This window comes from Struthio camelus, chromosome 2, assembly GCF_040807025.1.
Source record: "Struthio camelus isolate bStrCam1 chromosome 2, bStrCam1.hap1, whole genome shotgun sequence".
Classification (NCBI taxonomy): Eukaryota; Metazoa; Chordata; class Aves; order Struthioniformes; family Struthionidae; genus Struthio; species Struthio camelus.
Genome location: NC_090943.1, coordinates 68,178,893 through 68,203,825, shown reverse-complemented (window position 1 = coordinate 68,203,825; position 24,933 = coordinate 68,178,893). Strand labels below are relative to the sequence as shown.

At 42.2% G+C, this 24,933-nt stretch overlaps 1 protein-coding gene across 9 annotated transcripts in view; it reads right to left on the bottom strand.

Moving 5' to 3' along the window:
- Window positions 1–23,142, bottom strand: part of FHOD3 (formin homology 2 domain containing 3) — a 414,657-nt gene extending 391,515 nt beyond the window's left edge. For 7 of the 9 annotated variants that reach the window (XM_068936165.1, XM_068936166.1, XM_068936167.1 and 4 more), the window contains exon 1: window positions 22,181–22,444. In XM_068936165.1, coding sequence (XP_068792266.1) covers window positions 22,181–22,348 — 168 coding nt within the window. In that variant the 5' untranslated portion in view covers window positions 22,349–22,444. Of the gene's footprint in view, window positions 1–22,180; window positions 22,445–22,896 lie in introns of those variants that run through there. The other 2 variants (XM_068936172.1, XM_068936173.1) reach the window with 1 other exon arrangement.
- Between the last annotated feature and the right edge of the window lie 1,791 nt (window positions 23,143–24,933).

The window sequence follows — 24,933 nt, the reverse complement described above, 5'->3', positions numbered from 1 at the left end:
ACACTTATGCAGAGCTTATATCCAATTGCATCGATAAAACAGTGACTATACACAAAGCATAGCCTGAAGGTTTGTGAAAATTGGGCATAGGACAGTCAGAGCACAGTTATTGTGAAAGGAACTGCTACTCTGATATGAAAATGCTGGTATTTTGAACCCAGCCCACATCCCTCACCTCAAACAGCAGCTTTTATCTCAGGCCTAGTAGACGCCACAAAGTACTACTGGGGCCAGGTAATATAGTGTATGAAATGAAACACTAATGCCACATTAGTTCCTGAAGAGCCACTGAAACAATACACTGCCAATAAAAATATTCTGCTGAAATAACAAAGAAACTAAAAACAAACACAGAAAACTGTTACATTAATATTATGGGTTTGACTTAAGAACAACAAAAGGAAGTTCAGGGTTCAGAATTCTGAAGTGACACTACTTCAGGGGTCTCTGAAAGAGAGGCAACACATCGTCCTGAGGATATAACGCACAGAAGCGTACCTGCTGCTCTTCCTGGGCAACAAATTATGTCACTGGCCAGCCAGACTTTTTGCTTTGCAATTCTCTTTAACATAGTGCTCCATGGGGAGCAGTTTAAGAGTTTACTAGAGCATGTATTTCCAAATACAAGACATAGGCTTCCAACTGCAGCCATATGAGCACCGTTACACACAGCATAAGATGAGAGCTCAAAACACCAACAACTGCAACCCAAGAAAGCAAATGAAATTCACCTGGAGAGAGGTATTACTGCAATGTTCAATATAAACTGAAAGAGCTAACTGAAAATACTGAAATTAATTGAATTTCTGCATAAAAACTATGCAGATTTTCATGCTTCATGAGGAACTAACACACATTCTCTCCCCTCCGCTGTGATTCAATCATTTGAAGTTAAATTAGTTAAATTTGGGATGACGTGCAATCAAACAGCCAGCTTAGCAGGCTAACATTGTTTAGATCAAAAACTTCTCCAGCTCCTTAACCCAAACCTACTGCATTTTCTGGTTCTCTCACAGGAAACAGAATAGACCTACAGGGTGAGAATAACCTAACCTCCATATGCCTTGTCATTAAGTTTTTGGCATCTAGATTCTTCCATTTGCTTTCCCCCATCCTTGTTCAGCTTTTCCTAACTAAGGATACTACGAGCTAGCTCTTCTAGTCTTCACAGCTAAGTATACGTCTTCAGTTGAAGAGAAAGGGGACTGGCCGTAAGAACTGGGTCCTTTATGTGGAAATACACACAGCTTTTCGGCTGATGCACATGGGATGCCCACAGCTGACAGGCTCTCATTACCATTTGGTAGGAATTGCTGTGAAGGTATCCAAGGAAATGGAAATAATTGTGTTCTCTAAGAAAGCAACAGGTCAAAAAAGGGAGAGGAGGAGGGAAAGGATTAGCTTCAATGGAGTTTATCATCTGAAGAACCTTTTGTTCAAACTTGTGCGAGTGTGTGTATGTGTGCGCACATAGGTGCATAGGAAAATCACTAGGTTAAATCACCATAAATCACTGTTTTAGAGATAAGAAATCCAGGAAAACATTAAAAAAAATACTTAATTTGGGACAGTTTCATCTGGCCTTTTTCTTACTTGTTTAAGAAACTTAAAACTGAAGTACTTCAATTCTACAAATATTTTTGAAATCATGTAGCAGAATGAATCTATGATTTGCAGCTTTTTATTTTTAATGCATGTCCCTAAGAACAAGTTTTCCATCAGGGCCCTCCGATTTGTTTGAGCAGTTCCAAGACGCAGGCTGTGCTCTCAAGATTCCACCATTACTATTGCAATTGGATTTGGGACATTACAGATTTCTCATTACCTATCACAAAACTAAAATACTAGACTGCATATCTAGCCATGTGGTTTACAAAAGTACAGCAAACATGCAGTAAGCAACAAATTCAATCCAACTTTTGGCTTCCTAGGAGAACAAAGCAGAGGAGATTCGGAGTTAATGGAGAGTCAAAGGCAGAGTTACAACAGAAATAGGAAGCCTAGCATAAGCAGTCTCTTGTGATAATCATAACTAACCGAGAGCCTGAGTCCAGTTATTTGAAGGATACATATATATATGTATATACACAGGAAAAAAAATATAGAAGAATTCATTGCATTGAACACACTAATACCACGGGTTTGTGTGAAGTATAAGCCAAAATAAAACACGTCAGAGTTACTGAAGAAAACATCAAGCACTTGTCAACAGAATCATCCTTCAGACACAGTTTCAATTTTGGAGGTTCAAATGAAACATTTTGTCTATTAATATTATTTCAACAATTACTGTCCTCAGTTCTTTCTGATATATAGACTACCTCTTAAGGGCTCTGTGGTTTCAAAGACTAACATCATTTGGGGAGTCATTACAAGAGTATGATTAAAAAGATTGAGAAATGGAACTCAGTATGAAAGGACTGAACAATTGGTGAACCTTGCAGACTCTGTTTTTAACTCCTACTTCCAGACACTGTAAAAGCACATGAGGGATCCCAGTTCAGATTTTCCACCCTCCAGCAGAAGGCTTCCCCCTCCCCCCCCAAAAAATCATCCATTTTTTCTTCTGTTTGATTAGCTGCCAAGCAGTTTCACCCCTCAGCTTTAAAACAGTTGTCAGGACTGGAATAGAAAACAAAAAAGAGAATCTCTACACTCATTAGGATCACATCTTACTAACACTAATCGGAAAACCACACTGCACTACAACTTTTCTAACTCACTTGGAAGTAAAACATAAGGCTGTGAGAAAAGGATTAATATCACATTATCAGTCACATCTCAACAGTGTTCATTCCTTGTTTACACTCTGAACACCTTATTTCTAAAAGCATACAAAGAAAGTTACCAGGAACAAATGGCTTCAGGAATAACGTCCAATCTATTTCCCTTGGAAGTGGAGATGCTCTAAAGGATATCAAGTGAGGACTAGATCATGCCATAAGAGAACAAAAGGACTGAGATATTTTAGAGAAGAGCAGAGTGGGAGAATGACAGTACTGAAGAGGAGCCAGAGCTGTAGCTATTCATCCAGTTTCATCCATACATTAAGGGTAGAAGTCTCAGTTCACACACTCAAGCAAAAGCTAGCTACAATCAAAAACTTCTGAAATACGATGCACAAAGCTCTGCTTTATTCACGGTACTTCTGTTTGTCAATTAATTTTAAAGCAATTTTTAAAGTGGTGTGAGCAGACTGGCTCGGTTAAGCTACTGTCTCACACTACTCTTAGTAAAAGGACTGATACAAAACGCTTATGTAAAAACATAAACAAAAACAATAGCAGTTTGCAAAATATCAAGCTCTTTGGTAACAACTCTAATCTCACAGTTCATACACCAGTGTAACTTTATCAGCTCAAAGGGGGTGATGTCATCTTCTCCAAGAGCATCAGTGAAATAAGAAACAGGTCCTTTCGCTGTACAAGAAGGCCCAAACCTTTTGTTTGCCTTTCAGTGCTCAAATCCTCCCATGTTGATAAACTAGCCCTGCTCTATTTAAAGGGGGGGGAAAAAAAAGAAAGAATGAACATTGAAGATGCATTCAAAAGGCAGTCAGTGAAAGAGGAAAAGTTTTGAAATTCTCTGCAGGCTCCTTGCTGTTGTACTTGATGCCCAGCCATAGCAACCACGCGCACCCAGGAGCACTCCTGTGACCATGGAGACACACACTCCTGAGGCCTCTGGTTGCTTTAGCAAGCAAAAAAAAAAAAAAAAAGTCAGTGTTCAAGCCCATACTGGCAGTGGTCCAAAGGAAAAAACCACAAACACCACAAATGCCAACAACAACAACAAAATCATGTATTGGAAAACTACTGACAATTTAAGTAGTAGGAAGTTTCTGGTGACCGAAAAGCCAATCTGAAGTCCACTTAAGAAGAAAACAGCTATGGTTGTTCAGCTTAGCCAGGCAAGAAATAGCTGACACAATCATCCTAAAACAGAATGGGAATGCACCCTTTTGTCATGCACAAAGAAGGCTCAAAATACAAGATTGAAAATATATTTTCTGCACAATAAAGTCAGAAAACTTTTTCTCAAAGTATTATTTCAGTGTAGAGAGCAACTAGATACATGAAAAGACATTCCTACCCTTTCTTCAGCATATCATTTAATTCTACAGCAGCAGTTTTCTAGTTTTATATTTTCCTGAAGCATTTCATTGCTCATGCCTGCACCCATCCCCTAAGAATCTAATACACTGGTAGAGTGAATGTCCAGCTACCTTTTAAATGTGTGCTTCAAACAGTTTGAGGGTTATTTGCTTTCAGACTAGAAGCAGCCCCTGCTGTTTCACTGAGAAGGTCTTCTATGAAGGAATTCACAGACCTTCCACAGGAGTCCAGTATCTCATAGTCCAAAGTTACTTTTCTGACACAACAGTCACAAATATTCTATCTTTCCAGCAAGCTGCTTGTACAGTTATAGTAAGCGTATCCATGGTTATGGTTATACCATTGGATGGATTTAGGATCACTTAACAGAGTAAGCACCTATTATGGCTTCCTAGTCCTTGCATCTTGCATTTTCTCTAGTCTTGCTCAGCACACTAAAGCAAGCAAAATTTAACAGAATGAATGTGGTTAAAAACTACATACTCTGTCTGCAATTATATGCAATGGGTAAAAATGAGGGCTTGCTTTCCTTTCAATAAAGATTATAAATGACCGTTTTGAGTGGACAGTCTTAATGTAGCTGTAATGACGTAATGCCCTAAAAATACCTTCTAGAGAGCTACAATACATCTTTTAAGTATCTCTGCTCAATTCATGATTTTTCAGTAGCCAGTGCTTTATGTCTCTTTCTGGTCTTCCCCACAAATAGGTAACTTGTAACATCTCATAGGCAGCAATTACTGTTTCTTTCTCCCTACCACCACAGAGGCTAATTACCTTCACTAACATTGCCCCATACCACAGTTATAAGCCATCCTGTCTCTCAAATTACGTAGTAGGCTAACAAGATTCAGTCAAGCTAACATCAATCATTCTCAGCATTTGGGCCTGAGAGCTCCTAATTCTATTTCTGACCTGAGGAAGGGCTCATATGCCCATCTAAGAAAAGAAACATTACTTCTCGTCACAGCTTTGTCTTGCTTATCTTAGAAAAGATCCCCCCCGCCCCCAACACTGGCTCAAGAATTCTAACCAAGCAACACTGGAAAAAAAAATTAATATTTCATTCTTTTTCTTAAATAGAAAATATGTCAAGCTGCCATCTTGGGCAACACTATACAAGGCTGAGTCCACAGGTTTATTTAACATACTCTTGTCTGATTATTCTGGCAGCAGCATCTCCCACCCCTTGGAGATGCAGAGGTACAATTTCCAGAGAAGATATTGTGATTCCACTTGACCGCTTGTAGGAAGGGATAGCCAAATTCTGTGCCTGCAGATTTCTCATTGCCAAAAAGCCTACTAGGAAACATCAAGCAGGAAGAGCTGAAGATCCTGGCTTATGGTGAGCAAACAAAAAAGTAACTGTTCTCACCACTGGAGTCAGAGACAGACCTTAACAATCATGGTTATACACTGATTTCTCCTTTGCACCATAAGCCCCTATCTGCCTCAAACCTGCACACAAAATTCATCTCGTCTTCATTACCTCTGGTGTATCAGAGGGAAGTCAGAGGCTCTGGCAGTCAAGCTGATGATGACTTGCTTACAGTATGTTATTTTGATTAGCTTTGAAGGCAGTTTGTTCTCCTCTCCATTACCTTCATTTTCCCTGACCATACTCAAATAAGATCATCCAAAATGAAGTGATAGCACACAATCTGTCTATTTTTTATTATTTTAAATAAGCTATAGCTTGAGTTGCAGCAACAAAAAGTTTAAACTTGTTTTATTTGTTGGTGCACTAAACGTTTTTAACATAAGAAGGAAATTATTTATTTTCCTCCTGGTCTTCTTTACTCTGTTGAACACAAAGTTTATAATTGCACTGATCAGTAATTGGACTTATTTGTGCCAAGCCCTGTGCACCAACAGAAAAGTCAATACGCACGGTTCATTTGTCCTGACTGCTACTCCAGAATCCTATGAAAATATGGATTAGCAGTGTAAAAAACATGTCCTCCTTTAGGAAAAAAATTTAGTGGGGGGGGGGGGGGGGAAGCCCAAAGGGTAGATTTGCAATCAATATCTATTATAGTTTTTAACTGTTATATAACTGTTAACCTTGTCCTTACACAGGAGGGGAACCACAAAACAAATTCAGTGTTGCATACAAAAGCCAGCTATGCTGCAAGTAGGTGACAGACAGAAAGCAGAAACTGATTCTGAGTGTAAAACTTAAGTTTACATGGAATCTCTTAACCCTTGAGTTAAGCTCCTCCACCCCCTTAGCTTTAGCAGTCCTGATTTTCGTAGAACAGGGAAGCACAAAAAAGTTCCTATGTACTGGCTTGCAACTCCAGCCACCATGGGCACTGCATTCTTGTTTCATACCCCTGACCCGTCACCAACTCCCTTCCTTCTCCCACCCCTTTGCTATGCTAAGCCTAGAAGGTCTGTGGCCACAGCCACCTGAAGTGCCAGAAAAGTGGTAGTTAATCGCCTGGAACGGGTGTTCCTTATACCAGAAGCAACCCTCACAGCTCCAGCCTCACCGGATGCTCTCCAGACAGACTTTGGAGCAGCAACCACCTTTGTCTTTGTCAGGCTACCATCAAAAGGCAAGCAATGGCACCTGGCTGTAAAGCTGCAGCTTGCCATCATCCTCCAGGGAACAGGGAGCAAGCAGAAGGAAATCCTGTACAGGCTAGACAGGTAAGGGCATGCCAAGCTAAATCACACCTGCTTTTGTGTTTGTTTTTAAATTCACCTGAATTTTAGTAGTCTCACTCTGTTAGCTTGAATTTAAACCAGAACACCCGATGTGGGCCCCCAGTGACTTCTTCTCTATTCTTAAAGAAGAGAGGGTTAGAGGTCAGACTATGCCACAAGTAGTGAGATCTAGGACTCCTTTGAAGCAGTAAAAAGCATCAATGGATAAAAGATCTCAGTCATTAAGCATGAATAGTACTTTTTAACTTCACATTACTAAGAAGGTCTACATTTTAAAGACATTTCTGCACTTTGATGGTCAGGCGAACTATGAGAGCTAGGTTCTTTACTAACCTAAGAAAGCAGTCAAAGTGAGGGTGAGAGATCCAAGCTCTTCAGAGACACTAAATCAGAAAACCAAAATTTGGACAAAACATACAACTTTTGTTTTTTAAATAATGAAATTTTACATAAGCTGTAGGGCACAGAAGGTCACATTACAGAAAGGCATATTATAGCACCTTAGCATATAAATGCAAGCTTAACACAGGCGCCTCCAGATTCCCAGGGTCTGCTCCAGGCCTCCCTACTACGATCTTTGTTGGAATTCAGTACCAGCAGATACCAGTTAGATTTGAGAACAAACATACATCTAGCACAAAACATTAGAGAGTGTCCTTTCCCAACTCATAGACTTTTTTGGTGCGTCACAGTTATCCTCCTAAAGAGGCAATCCAAGTAATTCAGCAATTTCCATTCCTGGAGGGTCAGCCTAGACTGCGAAACAACAGTCTCACGATAACAAGCTGACCCCTCTTTGGTGGGAGAAGATATAGTAGCTGCTGAAACCTCAAAAGGGCGCTAAGAGAAAGGAATCTATATTCATTATGCACATATTTGAATTTGTGCCGAGAGTGCTTTTGGTTTACAAATCACTGTGTCAAGTTACTCTTAAACATGTTGAGCTTCACATAGCTGTATAACCCCCGATAACCCCCTTATCTCTGAGGGGGCTGCATTTTTCATTTGTAAAACCTAAAACAATATTAAAAAGGTAACCAATTCCAAGCAAAGCTTTTAGCAGTTGCTGGCTGTTATACAAGACTGAATTATGTCTCTTGACAAAATAACCTTTCCAACACCAAGTAGGATGTAGTTTTTCAGGAAGGAGAAAAAGCATAAGAACGAAACAAGGTGAGATTCGAGATAAAAGCCTGCTGATAAAATCAGTTTAGTGCTTTAGAGTATTCCTGAGGCCATACTAAGGGCACGATATTAGATCCAAAGGAGAATTACATGAACAAAACGTTAACTCCAGAATAGTTGAGCATCAATGCTGATATTTAAATGTCACATCAATTTTGCCATTAGGGAGGAAACACTAGGCTGAAGTGCTCCTGAAATCCCAAACGCCTTTCTCCCACTATCCACCTACTGCTGCACCCCAGGTGCTGAAAGCCCATGCTCTGGTGTGCTTGGGAAGAAGAAATGGCTATCAGCCAACAGTTAATACAGGAAACAGACTCAGTATTTTTTTTGCATCCTCAGTTCCGCCACAAACTTATGTACATATCTAAGGGCAAGTTAGGCCTCATCTGTATTGCAAGGGTTTTATTTTTTCTTTCGCACTAATACAGATCCATTGGTTCTATTCCTCTGCACATCAGGCACTGAAGCTTTCACTCCCCTCACCATTTCACATAGAAGCTCTTCACCTAGTGTTTCCAAAAAAAGCACAAGTCAACTTTATGCTACCCAGGGAAAGTCTCTCTGCTGCTAACATTACGTGTTTCTCAACTATAACTAAGGAGCATGAGCCAGCAATGTGCCCTTGCACCACAGAAGGCCAATGGTATCCTGGGATGCACTAGGAAGAGCAGTGCCAGCAGGTGGAGGGAGGTGACCCTGCCCCTCTACTCAGCCCTGGGGAGGCCTCACCTGGAGTGCTGTGTCCAATTCTGGGCTCCCCAGTATGAGAGATATAGAGCTGCTGGAGTGGGTCCAGCAGAGAGCTATAAAGACGAGGAAGGGACTAGAGCATCTCGCCTGTGAGGAAAGGCTGAGGGAGCTGGGACTGTTCAGCCTGGAGAAGAGAAGACTGAAAGAGGATCTTAGCAGTGCATTTAAATATCTGAAGGGAGGGTGTCGAGAGGATGGGGCCAGACTCTTCTCAATGGTGCCCAGCGACAGGACAAGAGGCAACGGGCATAAAGTGAAACGCAGGAAGTTCCATCTGAACAGGAGGAAAAACTTCTTTGCTGGGAGGGTGACAGAGCACTGGAACAGGTAGCCCAGAGAGGTTGAGGAGTCTCCATCCTTGGAGACGTCCAAAAGCCGTCTGGACAGGGTCCTGGGCAACACGCTCTAGGTGACCCTGCTTGAGCAGGGGGGTTGGACTAGATGATCTCCAGAGGTCCCCTCCAACCTCAACCGTTCTGCAATTCTGTGATATGGGCATGAGTCTTTGAATATTAGGTTGTAATACATAGCCTACAGGTAATTAGTAGCTTAGCTTTCCATTAGCACTGCAGGGTACAGCAGCATCCTCTTTATAGAAAGCTGTCCAGAAATGGCATCTAAGGATGATTCTTACACAGTTATCTATAGTAAATTATGAGAATAGCAGGCTCAGGTTACTCAGAACTGTTGTCTTACTGCACAAAATATTTATTATTATGCATTCATGGATCAACAGTAAGTCAGTATCACTAGTGTCAAAAACGTACCCATTACCTGCAGTAGGCTGACCCACAACCACTTGCAAAAGACCATCACTTGTAAACTGAGCTTGCATCTTCTGCTACAGTGTAGGCTGTGATATGGAAAAACAGTGAGAGGAAGGGCAGGAAGAATGAGAGATGACACAAACATTGCTTTGCTACCCAGTCCTTTATAATTGCTCAAACATCATGATGTGTTTGTATAAACATTCTACAGTTGGGGATTCGTATTCACCTCCCTTCTCCGCAACAAAAAGAAACTAAACATGGTAATTAGTTTCAATGGCATCTGCTTAAGTAAATAGTTTTGTTCACCTCCATTACTCATAAGGGTAGACACTAACACCAGCACCACTCAGGTCACGGCCCAACAGGGACAGCTTTAAAATCTAGCCCAAAGGATTTAGGTTCTGCTGCAACAGCAAAGAGTAGATTCAAATTCCCTGGTAGGAGAGGTACTAGTTATACAATGTTGCTGTCACAAGCTATGCTAAGAACCTTCATGCCAAGTTACTCATATACTTCCCCAAACAGCTAAAGTTTTCCACAACAGATTCCAGCAATATTTAACTTAGATGCTTGTAAATATAAGGAGTTTTCAGTTTGCCATCAGCTTTCAGTTCTTTTAGGATTCCTAGCTTCAGAGATAACCTGAACCATGGGAATTATTAGTAGCCACATGGAGAGGGAGCATTCGAGCAGTTACATTTATTTTTAAATAGTCAATCATGCAGCCTGTTAAAAAAAAGCACACAGGAATGACTTAATATTAACCTACTGTGACTCACCTAAAGAATACATTTCAGCATTGACTCGACTTATTCAGAAGAGAGTCAAATAACTAACATGAGAAAACACAGGGAGGCATAATATCTCTTTAAATGTATCTATATATTCACACAGCAATTCTAGAAAGTAACCTTCTTATGGTAAAAATTTGCAGCTCACTTTCCCTTTCTTGAATTTAACATATAAACACAAAAACTTAATAGCTTGCAGTCTGCAGGGTTTACCAGTTCCTTCAAAAGAAAGTCACTGAAGAAAAGTTGGGGGGGGGCGCTGTTTAAAAAAAAAAAAAACCACACACATTTTTACATTCATGTATATCTGCTGTGTTTTATAAGTTGGTGCTTTGGATTACTGTTTTTATTTCCAGAAATCTAATTTGGTGGACAAAGAACATGAGAGCATGATTTCAATCAATCTCTCTTGAGACTTCCTAAAATAACACTAGCTGATGACTACTAGCAAGATAGCAAGCTATTCTCTCCTTGTCAGCTGCATATATCTTTCTGAAATACTTGCTGCAACATCACTGACAAATCATAACATAAAGGAAGTAAATATAGCTCAGCTTACACTGCACTGAAAAATATTTTTAATCTACTTTTTGTCACTCAAATCACACCTAACTATAATGATTTCCAAATGCTATGGTCTATTATGAGTGGCTTTCCCACAGAAGAACATCAGTCTAAGGGATGGTTTTAAGGCAAAAGCACTCTTTCAGCAGCCTACCAGAACTATCAAAGAATTTAGTATAGTTATTTATTTGAGGCATAACCACACTATCCAAATTTACCAAGTTGTTGATCAAGGTATTTTCTTAAGCATAAAATCCTATATGAGCATCATTCTGCCCATTACCTTTGTCAACTTTTAATTATGTCATATTACCAACAATTTGCCAAAGCAGAAAGCAATGGACAGCATAGAGCATGTCTGAGTTTTTAAACCTACTATTTTTAACCTGCAATTCAATCAGTACTTTTACAATGGCCAAGATTAAAGCTCCGAGACAGTCAAGTTACTGTATATAGGCCAGTGCAATTACATGTTAAAACATGTTGAGAGAATAGAATTGCAAACTGTGCTCCACTTCGCGAGGAACAGCACTAGAAAGACAGTTACTCTATGCCAGTGAATTTCTTTATTAGCAGAGTACACACTCATATCTTGCCTGTCTTGATTAATACTCCACAAAGGAAAATACTAAAATAAATGATAGTTTTATTCCAATTCTTTTGATATGATCTAGTGCTTACAAAAGAAAGATAACATTTTGGCAGCCTTGAAAATCAACATCCTTTCACCTTCATTGGCAGCTGTTCAGCTGACTTCACTTTGTCAACACCAAAGTAGCTCACTTCAAGCCTGCCTTGAAAATACTACCAATAAGGAGACAACTCAGTCCTCATCCTGTGCAATGCTTAACTCCTCTGCTGAGGTAACAGTTACAGGACCTGTTTTGAAGGAGCAGTTTTCAGGATGCATTTAAATACCAGTCTCCCATAATATTGAACAAATATATTAAAAGTCTTCTTTTCTTCAAATCACTCAAGAGGTTTTTTCATACACTAAATTCTTAATTAACAGCATCTTCAATATCAACATCTTTTTTAATCTCTAGGAGATTCAAGCTTTTTCTCTACAATTATATAGACTAATTAAAAAGAAAAAAAGAAAAACTAAGATTGCTGCATCACGGATGGCTTCAGAAGTAGGACTGTTATGACCTAAGAGAAAACCAGTAATGTTTTGAGCATAGCGAAGAACAGTGACACCACGATGCAATCACTTATCCAGTAGGATATATCCAAGGGACATATACCATCAAATAGTAATGACTTCCATATTCCAGAACTGCTGCTGCACACTAACTAATGAAGCAAGGAAGACAAATGAGGCTGTATCTTACTACCAGACTCCGAAAATATTTAATCTTTTAACTTTTGCTACAGCAGGCTATATCCTTCACTTAGTCAAGCAATTTAACTACGTTTCTTCTGAAAACCTGTCTAAACAGTATTCCCTCCCTCTTCACCATCTTCACACAGACGAACATTAGGAGATGCTTGCTTCTGAAACACAGCCCTAATGGAAAGACTACAAGGAACACAAAACTGTTCTGAAGACTTTCAAACTCAACAGATGTAAATCAAGGCACATCTAATTGGCAAAAAAAAAAAAAAAAAAAAAAAAAAAAACCCAAAAAACATACACTGCATCTTGAGATAATTCTGATCATCAAAACAAGCTTCCAGATAGATGTCAAGCTTTCTTCTGGGTGTTGTTTCTTGAAGGGCACTTTTTTCAGTATTGATCACTTCTTTTCAGCAAGTGAAATAAAAGGATCAAGAAAACTGAACCTTGAGAAACCGAGTAGTAAAGTTCAGAAAAGAAAAGATATTGTCATACCCTATGCTTAGCATGAACTCACATTCATTAACCATGGCAGTTTTTTTCCCCACTCTTATGTTTAGAACCAGACAAAGGTTCAACAAGAAGACCAAAAATCTAAAAGCATAATTCAGTAGCATCTGAACAGAGAAATACAGCCTAACTCTCAGAAACTCCACTCCCTTATTTTCTGAAGCATCAAAATTTTCTTTTTTTCTGCACAACATTCACCTTCACCAGAAAATGGTTTATTTTCCTTCTTAAACCAAAACTCAATCTGGGAGCTTCTCAAATAGCTATTTAAACACACACATATAAAGCAGAATAACATGCAGATGAACAGTTTAATCACCACATAGTAGCTGAAACAATACAGCAAACAAGTTATCTATTTAACAAGCTTAAAAAAGAAACAATTGAACTCAGCACCTACATGTTAATAAGTTACCATCTACAGGGCAAATGCAACAAAATGAAATGCACTTATTTTCATGGTATTTTAATAATTTAAGCCCACTATTCTTCTCCAAAATGTGTAAAAGCAACATAAACAAGCAAAAACAACGCAGAGTATTACAGTATAAAATGAAGTAGGTGCATAGGACAGGAAGGGAATGCTTAGGTCACAAGCAAACAAGTATGGATACTAAATCCAGAAGAGTTTACACTTTCATCCTTCCTCATAGAGCCACAAGATACAAGATGTCTCACCTATTCTAATCAAACCAACACAGAAAAATTGACAACGAAATAAGTCTTTCAACCATGAACATCCGTAATCATTACCATATATGAATCATTTAGACCACTAATACATGTTAAATCAGTCATACCTCCCTTAAATAAAATACCATGGTTCACCTACAGCCTGCTTTTCCAATTATAAATAAAGCCTGCATACCTCCCCCGTGACCACAAGTAAGGTATGCGCCTTCCACGTTTACAAGAAGAGCTTGACTCTAGTTTCTCAACTGGTAGCATAATATAGAGTAGTTGAAAGACAGAATGATGAAAACAAGGATTAAAACAGATATGCAGAGACTTAAAAGCACATATAGTTTAATTTCTCCCCTCTGTAACTCTTCTTCCTCAGATACATTTTTGCAGAAAACATTCACTTTACAATCACATTAGTCTCCTACAAAGAAGCCTACAGAAAAGAAATAGAAGAGATCTGTCTTATTAGGGAAACTTTAGAAACTTTGAAGGCAGTAGCAAAGGAGATGCTCTTCAGACTGGCAGTCACCCACACAAGTAAATCTACAGCCCACCTCCTTCCTCAGCACTCCCTGCCATCAAGCTTCTTAGTCCCTTCACCTTTTGAAGGTGCCAGATTCAAAACAAAACAAACAAAAATTCACTTACTCTTGCAAGGCAATGCCCAGCCACACAGGTCCTTACTGCCTGTAAGCCAGGACAGCACAACCAAACCTCACAGTTCAGTTGGACTTGTAGGACTCTCCTCTTTTCTCCAAAGGCTGCAGGAAGCAGCATACTTTCCTTCCCCCCCTTTCTTGCTCACTCCCTCTTCACCAGCTGCTCGTTGCCTTTTAATTGCTGGGGCCCTGCAGGATTGCTACCCCACTCAGGTGCAAAGAATAAAGCTCAATGGGCATCCTTAATTCCCTGCCTGGCAAGCCTGGGAGGCTCTCCCCCACTAGAGGCACCAAGACCTCCCATAAAGAGGGCAGAGGATTGCAGATTGCTGCAAGCTAACTCCCCCACAATGCTAGATGAAGGGGGAAAAAAAAACCCTTTATATGTGGAGCCAAAGGTCACACTCCAGGGACAGCTGCTGCAACATGTTAATAAACTGAGGGTGGATATGTAGCTCTTGATTTCTTCACTTCCCATAAAACGTCAAGTGTTTCACAGTACTAGAAATCTATTTACATCACTGGTACTATGGAGAAAATTCAGAACCACTAGCCTACTCTCCCCAAAAGCAGGCATGAGTCTCTCTTCAGCCTTTCATTAGCACAGATGAATTTCCAGCTGGTGCCCCGATTGTGCTCTCCGCCATTATGCTCTTCCCTGCAAACCTTGGTGTAAAATAGCCTCTCACTATATGAGGGAGGAAAGCAGATAGCACATGCTTTTTCAGCTACCCTTGCCTACCTAGTCTATGACCTTCAGAGGAGCAACCCAGCTGGCATGATTATGAGAGCTACAGTTTCCTCCTTTGCCAGCCCCCAAAATGTTCCAGGTGCCTCCCAAAGAGTATGCTGAGCCACCCAGCAGAGAGGGCCCCCATAACTCCCCCATGTTCTCTTTGCTGATAATCGATCCACCAGAAAAAGTCAGATACAGAAACCCCAGTCAGCTTCCTAGAGCTGAAAGTGTTACTTAACCACTAAAGCTGTTACATGTGGCTGATACGGCACAATTACAAATCTAATACTTATTTTCTTCTTAATCACACTTAGAGGGATTGCAGGACTCAGTGGTAAACCTGAAGTAACTGGCTTCAGAGACGATTGCTGAAATTTTCATGTCTTCTATTTTAATTCTTGAATCAGTATAAACATTACTTACCATTATATTTTGAATGGGCATAGTCTGCAGTTTCTAAAAAGCAGAAGATACTGCAGAAGCCAAGACAAAGGTATAACTTAGCTTCTTCCCTAAACAGGGAAATATAAGCTATCTGTAACTACATTTTATTCCAAAATAATCATGCATAAGAGGAAAATTGTATTGCGGTGTGTTATCAATACAGTTAAGGCAATAAAACTTGTTTAGGTAGACAAAGCATAAGATACAGCTTGTTATTTTTGTGGCTTAGGGCTATAAAGCCTCAGTCTATGGCCCCCTTCAGTAATGTACATAATTATGCGTACTCGACTTGATTTTGTATTACAACTTGTTTATTTATGCACATTTTTCCTCATCTTCAAGATATCAAGAGTTTAACTATTAGTGATCAAAAGACAACACGGTTTGAGCCCTGTTTGTCCAAATGCAAAACACAATTCTCTCTTAAAAATACTCTAGAACTATAACTAAAAGGAGATGAAGCTACTTGTTTGGTCCCACCTCTTTGCTATTCAGCCCACTGATATGCAAAATGATGATGGATGTGAGCAAGAGATTAATAAAAATAATGTGCCCTTGTTTAGTAATAGTGACCAGGCATCCAGGTTCAAAATCAGCAGTTGGTCAGGATTAATTCAAATAAATACCCTATTCACAGAATGGACAGAGGGTTAGTGGGTACTAAAGTCAGGTAGTCAAAGGTTTTTTTGTTTGTTTGTTTGTTTTTTAGCATTCTTAAAATGCTCATAATGACAGAATTACTTTTTTTTTTTTAAAGTATTTAGAATTGTAAACCGCAATGCATTTTTTAATATATATGTGTTAAGGTGATGACACGTGGAACGTGAGCTTTAAAGTCTCACTCACCTTTACTTCAGTAATTTCATATGCCAGATGGTTGCAGATGTTTCTAGGCAGCTGAGCCTACTAGAAAACTCAGAGCTACTTTTGTCCCAACTTGTTCCTCTGCTAAAAATATGCAACAACATTCCTTGCTGTCTTATTAATAAAACTGTAATACAATATGAAGTTAATATCGATCTAATGCAATCCAGGTGGTGCAGAAAGTGATGACAGAGGTGTAGTAGCTGGCACCCTTTTCTCTGAGCCAGTAATGAAGTAATATCCTAGCACATGAGTAGAGCCTACTGAAGCACTGTTTATCAAAGAAGGTGTATAGCCCCAGTCCTGAGCACTTGGGGTCACTGAAAAAATCACGGCACTTTTTGAAACAGAAGACATGCTAACCTGCCTTGGCTATATTCCCGCCAGAATAATTGCATTCTTTTGAAGTTTCAAATAGGTATAACAACTTTCACTTCCAATCCTGATACATCTGTAGACCCCTTAAGCAGATGTTGCAGAGAGGTGTAAACATTTCAACAGCCAAGAAAGGAGACAAGAAAACTCACTAGCATTGTCACAGGTGATATGTGATGGACAGGTGACAAGGCATAACTGCCCTCCTAGACCCAGTGACAACACACACAGTGGCCCAGGGATTCTAACACTCCTCACAAACCAGTGAACAAGAGCAGATGGAAAGAAAAGGCACTCCAATTTAGACCTGTATTACTTATGAGGCAGGATGGCTGCAGAAGCACAGAAAAAAAAAAAATAGAAAACTGTTCCAGAGAGAGTTTTGAAAAGGCATGTTTGTTTTTGGAACAACATGGGAAGAAGATGAGATTGCACCATGCCATGTCCCACTTCACACTCTGACCATTCCTCGATGAACACAGATACAGACCAAAGTCTACCTAAGGGTGCACTGCAATACTGCAGTCTTCATAAAGCACTTTTTGAAGCGTTTGGAAAAAATGAGATCTCTACAACTAGTTTTGAAAGAAAGCTTCAGAATTTGTAATTGCAGGTAGAAGACTTAGAGAATTATAACAGTCAGGACTAACTTCTTGTTCACCTCCTCCTTTGTGACTGCAGTCAGTCAGTAAACGTATGGTACTATGAGTTTGCAGATGCTACATGCGACTAATCTGTGATTTGAAAATTTACCAGTACTCCAAGAACTAACTAGTTGACATCATGCTTTCTTCCAGCTTCCTTAAAATCAAGTTCTACAAAGACTCCTGAGCTATTAGCAGCTAAACTAACGGAAACCCACAGGAGAGAAGTGTCTAGAGCTTTCATATAGGTCCACTGCTTTTACAATTCATTTTTAAAGCCTAAGGCATACACTTAAATTGAACTATAAGTTGTCAAAAGTCGTATCTTGCAAAGAACTTAAAAACTCTCTTACATTAAATAGTTTAAGTCTAAATGCTGGAAGGCCAGCATTTGATGTTTACTTAGATCTGCTGTACTGGGATCTTTCTTTCTTTGAAGGCCCACACGGCAGAAGATAATAAGCTGTAGAAAATGAACACCTTTTCACAGTTATACTCCTGAACATGCCTCAGAACAGCATCCTTCATACTGATCTCTGATACATCTCACTCTTTCAAGTTAAAACACAGAGCTGGATTCTGCCCTGTTTACACTGGTCAACACCTCTGCAGAAAATCCAAACACGCACACAATCACTACAGGGCCAATCTCTTGAAGCATGGGGCTTTGTAAACTCCAGAAATACTTGGCTAAATCTAGAGAACTTCGAGAACCCTCTGGAAAGAACCATCCCATTTTATCCTGTCTTCTCTTGCAGAATAAGGTCTACCTGCCTCACCTTAACAGCATTTGACTACAATATTCCTCAACTGTCCCAAAACCAATCCTTAGCCACGATACTCACAGGAGATATCAGCCAGTTTCCAATCGCTGTGGGACCTTTTTCCTAGGCAGAACAATATTCCAATTTCCATCTTATATATAGTTCAGCTCCTGCAAAGAGTGTACCAACCAACCCAAAAACGCTTTCCTCAAAGAACTGCTTTTCTATTTACCCCCATATCTAGCAGGATCAGGATCCAAACAATCCTCTCCTCCTCCCTTTCTGCATAGCCTCTGTAAGCCAAGGCATTTCATAATACAACTGTGCTTCAGGGGAAACCTAGGAAAAGGAAGCCATTGGTAAGTTTTCCGCTCTCAGAAAAGCTAAAGTCTATGTCAGGATATATCCTGGCATTGAGTTCAATGCCAGAGCTGAGCTCCACACCAGGACACAACCCTGTGAACAGTTTCTGCTATCAGTTTACATCCCACCACACCCCAGAATCAGCATGGCCTTTAACCTAGGGTTAAATCAGTATGGTTGAAGATGGAAGTCTGGATAGTTTGTTTATGAAGGAAACTCTGGAATCCCTCTAGTGCTCATTGGATTTATTTGCTTATGCTACTTTTTTTTTTTTTTTGAATGATACTGTTCCTACTTATAAATTCTTGGAAGAGATTTGAACACAGAAGTTGCCTCTAGTTTTCTCAGAGGGAACAAGAGGTCAGAACAACTATCCTTATACCATTTTATCTCTCTCTTCCCACTGGGACCATCACCACACCGTATGCAATTTTTTTCCATTATTATTCAAAGTATTCCAATTACATTTCCTTCATAAATTAAAAGGCATAATTTCCTGTATTATTATGAACAAGTATTTCTTATAGAGCTGCTCTAACACTGAACGGTACAGTGGGATGTGAAAATAGAATATGGTAACATACTCAGCATGCTGTAATTATATGAATAAGTTTGGAAGATCTCTAAAAAAAGCATGGCACTTCACATTGGCCACGTATATATATCTGCTCTCCTGAATGACCCTGTGTTAGCAAGTCAGAAGTATCAAGTAACTCAAAGCAATTCAAAACCAACAAATCCAAAGTACCAAATTAGATTCAACTAACGTTATTGGCACTAGGCCTGAACCACAAACTTAGATCCAGTTCTTGAATTTTCCCAAGGTTCACAGGACCGGACAACAGACATCTGAATTCAGACTCCAGACTAGATCCATTTCTTGTCAGTACAGTGGATACTGAGAAAGAGAGACCTATAATACAGAGAAACAAGGCAGTAAAAGCCAGATCCAGAATGGCACGGTGGCCAATTAAATCTATATGAGCAACCCACAAAGGCTGTAACATGACTTAGTTATTCAACAAGAATTTTTAGATGTCACTAAAAATATTACAGTAGAACTCATGCTGCTTAATTGCATCTACGTGTGTTCCCATCTTGGTGAAACTAGTACCTAGGCATCCTAAACTACATGTGATACACAAGGTGAGCATTCCTAATAGTAGCGCCTTGTGAAATTCAATTTGGCATGTGCTCCAGGCACACCTTTATACACACAAGGCAGAAAGAGCGGAACACAACGTACAGTAAGCACCTTCATCCAAAAATACGGCTGTAGGCGAAAGGTGTGTGTATGGAGAGAAGTAGGAAAAAAGGAGAGTGAGAGGTTACAATTAGGCACCTAATTCCAAGGCAAGGAGGATGTAGATCTCTTTCTCTTCAATTTACTCTGTCAGTTGGTTTAGTTGCTTCATGTCATCCATATACTTAATGCATTCAGGGTAGCAAATCCAATTCCTAGTCAGTGTTCATGGATCTCAGTCATCTAACTCTTGTGCATTCCTCCACGAGAAGCTCAAAACACAGCCAATCAGAGGATACTTTACAGATCAAGACTTGCTTCCAAATCCAATTATACTTCTAAGTTTAAAAAGAAGAAGAAATAAAACCAATTTGGTTTTAATCAACTTTCTCTTCCCCCCACCTCTCACCCCCCCCCTTTTTTTTTTTAGTAAATGGTAAGAGAACACCAAGAGACATAATTAAGGCACTCTAGAAATAGGTCCTAACTTTGCAAACACAATGGTAATTTTAATCATGTAAACATCTTTCAGTGAACCTACCCACATTAAAATAGCAGAGACAAATGCATGCAAAAGTCAGAACCTTAGATTAACAAGCCATGGGGACAGGAACTAGCAGAGTAGCTGCCTTTAATAACTGATTTTATAGCACCACTAGAGTTTAACTCATCTTTCATCCATAGTCCTCAAGTTCAGTTTAAAAAACTTCAACTAAACTTCAAAAAATACACTGCGCACTGAAACAGAGAGAAAGAGTTAAATGTATAGAAGTGATCAATGGATTTTGGGTGGCTCCTAAGACACTAAACCCTGGTAAAGGCTAGCAAAGGGTTATAAAAAACGTCAAGACAGTGTTCAAAGGAACATAAAAGTAAAACACTACACAGTGGAACACTCTTGAAAATGAGCTTGAATTAACTGTAAATTCAGATTTTAAACCATCTTTTTATTCTAATTTATTAGGTATTTATTATCCTGTCCTCCTTTTCATAAGAAAAAAAAAAAAAAAAAAGCCTTCTTTGGAAACAATGCAACCAGGCTCTGAATTAGGGACTACTGAGCACATGAAAACAGAAATGACCCAGTGCACCAAGGACTTTCAAAGTGTTTGTGCGTTAGGCAGAGCTCTGTTCTCTGGATGCTGTATCCTTGGCAACTATTATGCAAGAAACTGTTCTACAAATACAAAACTCCTGTCCGCTCCAAGAGCTTTTCTCTGAAATACTTTTATTAGGTTTTGGATATCCTTAAAGCTAAGAGCACACACAGCCCTTTGTCATCCTCCCGCGAACTCCCAAGAGCAAGATATAATGCAACAAGTGATGTTCGGAGAGTATTTTCCTCCCACTTCATCACAGAGAGAGTGAGCGAGCGAGCGAGAGTTTTACAACTTTTACTCTTCTGTTAAAAAAGAACTGGATATTTTTCCTTTTTTCCTTCAGCGCACTCTGCAGAGCTAATATGCAGATATAAGATAAAATAATAAGGAAGAAAATAATGAAAGGACATTATTATTATGTGAATCAATGGCATTGTTTTGAAAACCTAAAATTCAAATATCATGCCTGGGTTCCTGGCTTCAAGGGCAGAGTTACAGATGCCAGCATACGTATTAGAAGAAGTATGCAAAAGACATAAGTACAATTTTACAACGGTTGTGGCAGCACTACGCAGCAGCTCTCCACAAGGATGACTAGCAGTATCAATTGTTTCAAGGCCAGCAGACATACTGCTATTTTTACCAAAGCCCTTGCTGTAACCGTCTAGCTCCTAAAACCTTACTACAGCAAAGCTCAAATCCGGCCTGCACAAGCGTGCTCCCCACAGTTCAGCTGTCTGTCCTACATAATACATTATTTTGCAGAACCCCACGATATTCGGAAGGGACGTCCAGCAAGGGAGAGGCACGTTATATCCGACATCCGACTAGGCGTTTGCTTCCCCCACTGATTGCTCTGAAAAGTATGCCGCAGCTACAACTAACGCATAGGGGGCTGAGCGTCCGTGGAGGTGTTTCGGCGGAAGGCAACCTCGGCGCTGCGGGGCCTCCCACCTCGGCGGCGCGGCCCCCAGCGCGGCCCCTCGCAGGTGCCCCGGCCCCCGGCCCCGGTCAGGGTGAACCGCCGAGGGAGTCACCTGCGAGCGGCAACCAAAGTCCGCGGGCATCTCCCCTACCCCACTTAAACCCATATATTCCCGGAGCGAGGGACTGCAGCGGCTGGAGACACCCCCCGCGCCCCGGCCCCGCTCTGCGGCAGCGCACCGCCTCTCCTCCCATCTGTCCTGAAATTGGCGCTTTATTGTTACTTTATCGTTACTAGGGGCTGCGGGGAAAGGGCAGCCTTTCTCTCACCGCGCTCCGAGCACCCAGCGGGCGGGATGGCGAAGCCGGCAGCGGCTCTTTTCCCCTGCCAACCCTCTCCTGGCGCCGGCGCCCCCGGCTCCACGGCGCCCCCGGCTCCACGGCGCCCCCGGCTCCACGGCGCCCCCGGCTCCACGGCGCCCCCGGCTCCACGGCGCCCCCGGCTCCACGGCGCCCCCGGCTCCACGGCGCCCCGCCACCGGCCACCCGCCGCCCCGCACAGCGCAGCCCCCTGCCGCTTCCCAACATCCCCCCCCGCCCCCGCCGGGAAGTTGCCCCACGAGAATAAAATAAAGCGACCGGCAGCATCGAGGCGATCGCGCCTGCCGCGCCCCCCTCACCTTCTGCGGGGCGCGGAGGAGGCGGTGCACGGCGGGCAGCTGGGTGGCGAGCGGCATGTCCTGCCGGAAGGTGTACAGCGGCGGCCGGGTGGGCTCGGGGAAGTTGGTGCTGTTGAAGGGGTCGGTGTCATCCAGGAACTGCACCCGGCAGACCAGCGTGGTGGCCATGGTGCGGCCATACAACGGCGCGGCCGAGTGGCGGCGGGCGCCGGCAGCAGCGCAGCCCCTCGGCGCGGGCAACCCGGCGCCGCACGCCGGCCGCGGCGCTGCGAGGCGGCCCTCCCCCGGCGGCCGCAGCTCCCCCCCCTCGCCCGCCCGCCGCCGCTTGGCAGCCGCCCCGGCTCCCCCGCCTTGCGGCACGCTGCGCGCCCAGCACAGCGGAGCGGAGCACCGGCCGCCTCAGCGCCGCCGCGCCGCGGGGCAGCGCCCCATGGCCCCTTCCCCGCCGGGATTCACGCGCTGCCGGCGCCCTTCAGGCCGAGCGGCGAGCGAGCGGCGGCGGCGGCGGCGGCAGCAGCAGCAGCTCGCCCATGCCCGGCCGCAGCGCGCCGAGCCGGCAGCCGGACTGCCGCGGTCGGCGCAGGCAGCCCGGCGGCAGAGGGCGGCGAGCGCCCTCCGGCGGCCGCCGCCGGCCCGGCCAGCCCTGCCCGCGGCGGTAAGGAGAGTCCGCCCGGCCTCCTCCTCCCCCTCCGCCGCGCCGCGGGCAGCCCGCTAACCTCTGCCCCCGCCGCCGCCGCCGCGGGGAGGGAGAGACCCTCCCGCCATCCCTCCCTCAGCCGCGCTTGAGGAGGCGCCCCTCCCCCCGAAGGGCTGAGCGACCGTTGCCTCAGGGCGGGTATAACGGTCGCTCGCCGGGGGCGGGGGGGGAGGGGGGAATGGAATAACGGTCGCTCGGCGCCGCGGCCGGCTGGCAAGCGGGCACCGCCGGGCACCCCCGCCGCGGCTTTTCTAGGAGGAGCTGCTAAGAGGCGGAGCAGGAGGCACCTCTTCCGTGTGTGAGTAAATAAACCACCGGGCCGGGCTGCACGGTCAGCTTCAGCCCCTGGCGCTGCAGGCGAGGGAGCAAGGCAAAGGGGGCAGCTGGAGGCGCCCGGCGCAAGGCCCCTGTCTGGGTAGGAAGCGTTGTAAAATGGGTACGTTCCTACGTAACTGCATCCTGCCACTGCAAACACCCAAAGTTTCCTACACCTTTTGTGTAACGTGTACTCAGTTCAAAAGGAAGCTTTAAGTATCATCTTCAAAAAAACAGCAACTGACCTGAAATCTGGGTATTTGGGCAACCTTTTTTCCTTATACAAAGCCCTCTTAATTCTCCAGGTAATGGTTGTATGTATCCAGGCGTTATTTGGTTTCTCAAGACGTATATCCAAGGATATTTTCCTCCTTCCCCAGAAATGAGAAATCCAAAAGGTTGTCTTGCATACCACCAGTTTTCTTCATGGCTTAGGCCAGTTATTCCCTCTTGCAGGAGTAAAACATGGGAAAATTACCTCACGTTCAGGTAAGTTCAGAAGTTCAGAGCCCAGAATCACAAACTTATAATTGAATTTGCATTTTTTAATCAAATCTGCAACCTCGGACTGTAGGGATCAAGGATAAATGTGTCCTGGTCTTCATTCTTAGGGGCAGAGAAAGCAGCAGAAGAAACATAAGGTATGGACTAAATAGAGTATGAAGTATCTCCCTATAGCGGGGGATTGGTGGCCTTTCTACACACTGAGTATCTACCTAATTTCTGTCAGCCCTCCAGGATGCACCATACTTCATGGCTGTAGTCATGACTGCCTCATTCTTTGTGGATAGCGCTATAGAACAAGAGCTGTAATACTGTGAGAAATGCAGGGACTTATTCCAGAAATGATGTGTCTTAAGCAAGAAAGCATGATCTCTGGATCACAGTGCTCACATGAAGCAACTATTTCCCACCCAAAATGATTCCTAGGTTGGGAGCATTTGTCAGCTCTGGAGCAAAAGGAGCTTTCAGTCCACACACAGTCTGTCCCACTGTTCTTATTATGGTTTTGATTTGGTTTTGGTCACAGCTGCACATATGTTCAGAAAAGAGCAGCCAACATAAAGGTTATGAAAATCGGTTAGGACTTTAAAACTCAGAAGCTATTTTACCATTTCAAGTATTTCACAGATGATATTTTATCGACTTTTCCTTCTCCTCATTTTGGACAATGAAAAAGCCCTAGATCATTTGATCAGCCCCTAAGTAGTGATTCCCATGCATCATCACGTGCTATACCTATTGAGTTCCTGATTCTGAGTTTTGAATATAAACAGAAAACAGTTCACCTTCACATATTGAACATATATCAAAAATCATGAAGTATTCTTGTGCATAAGATTTTGTAATTAAACATTGCCAATTTCATGACATCCTCTTTAAAAATACTTCCAAATTAAAATTCATGTTTCACAAAGAAACATATTTTGTATCTGCTTTACTGGTGACAAACTAATTTCAAGATCAAACAGTATTATTATACTCTTCATATCTGTCTGCTTATGCATATTGTACATTTCTGTCACCATATAAGGTCAAAATCAAATAGGACATTTTACCTCTATTGTAACTTATGTAATTACCATTTAACGGACTTTTTACATTGCAGAATATTTATGCTGGACTTTAATTTTCAAAAAAAAAAAAATACCTGTACCTTTGCTGTTGATCTGTGATATATATTAGGTGGTGTAAGATCACTATTCATTGGATTAATCCTGACTTTGACTCTAGGACCCAA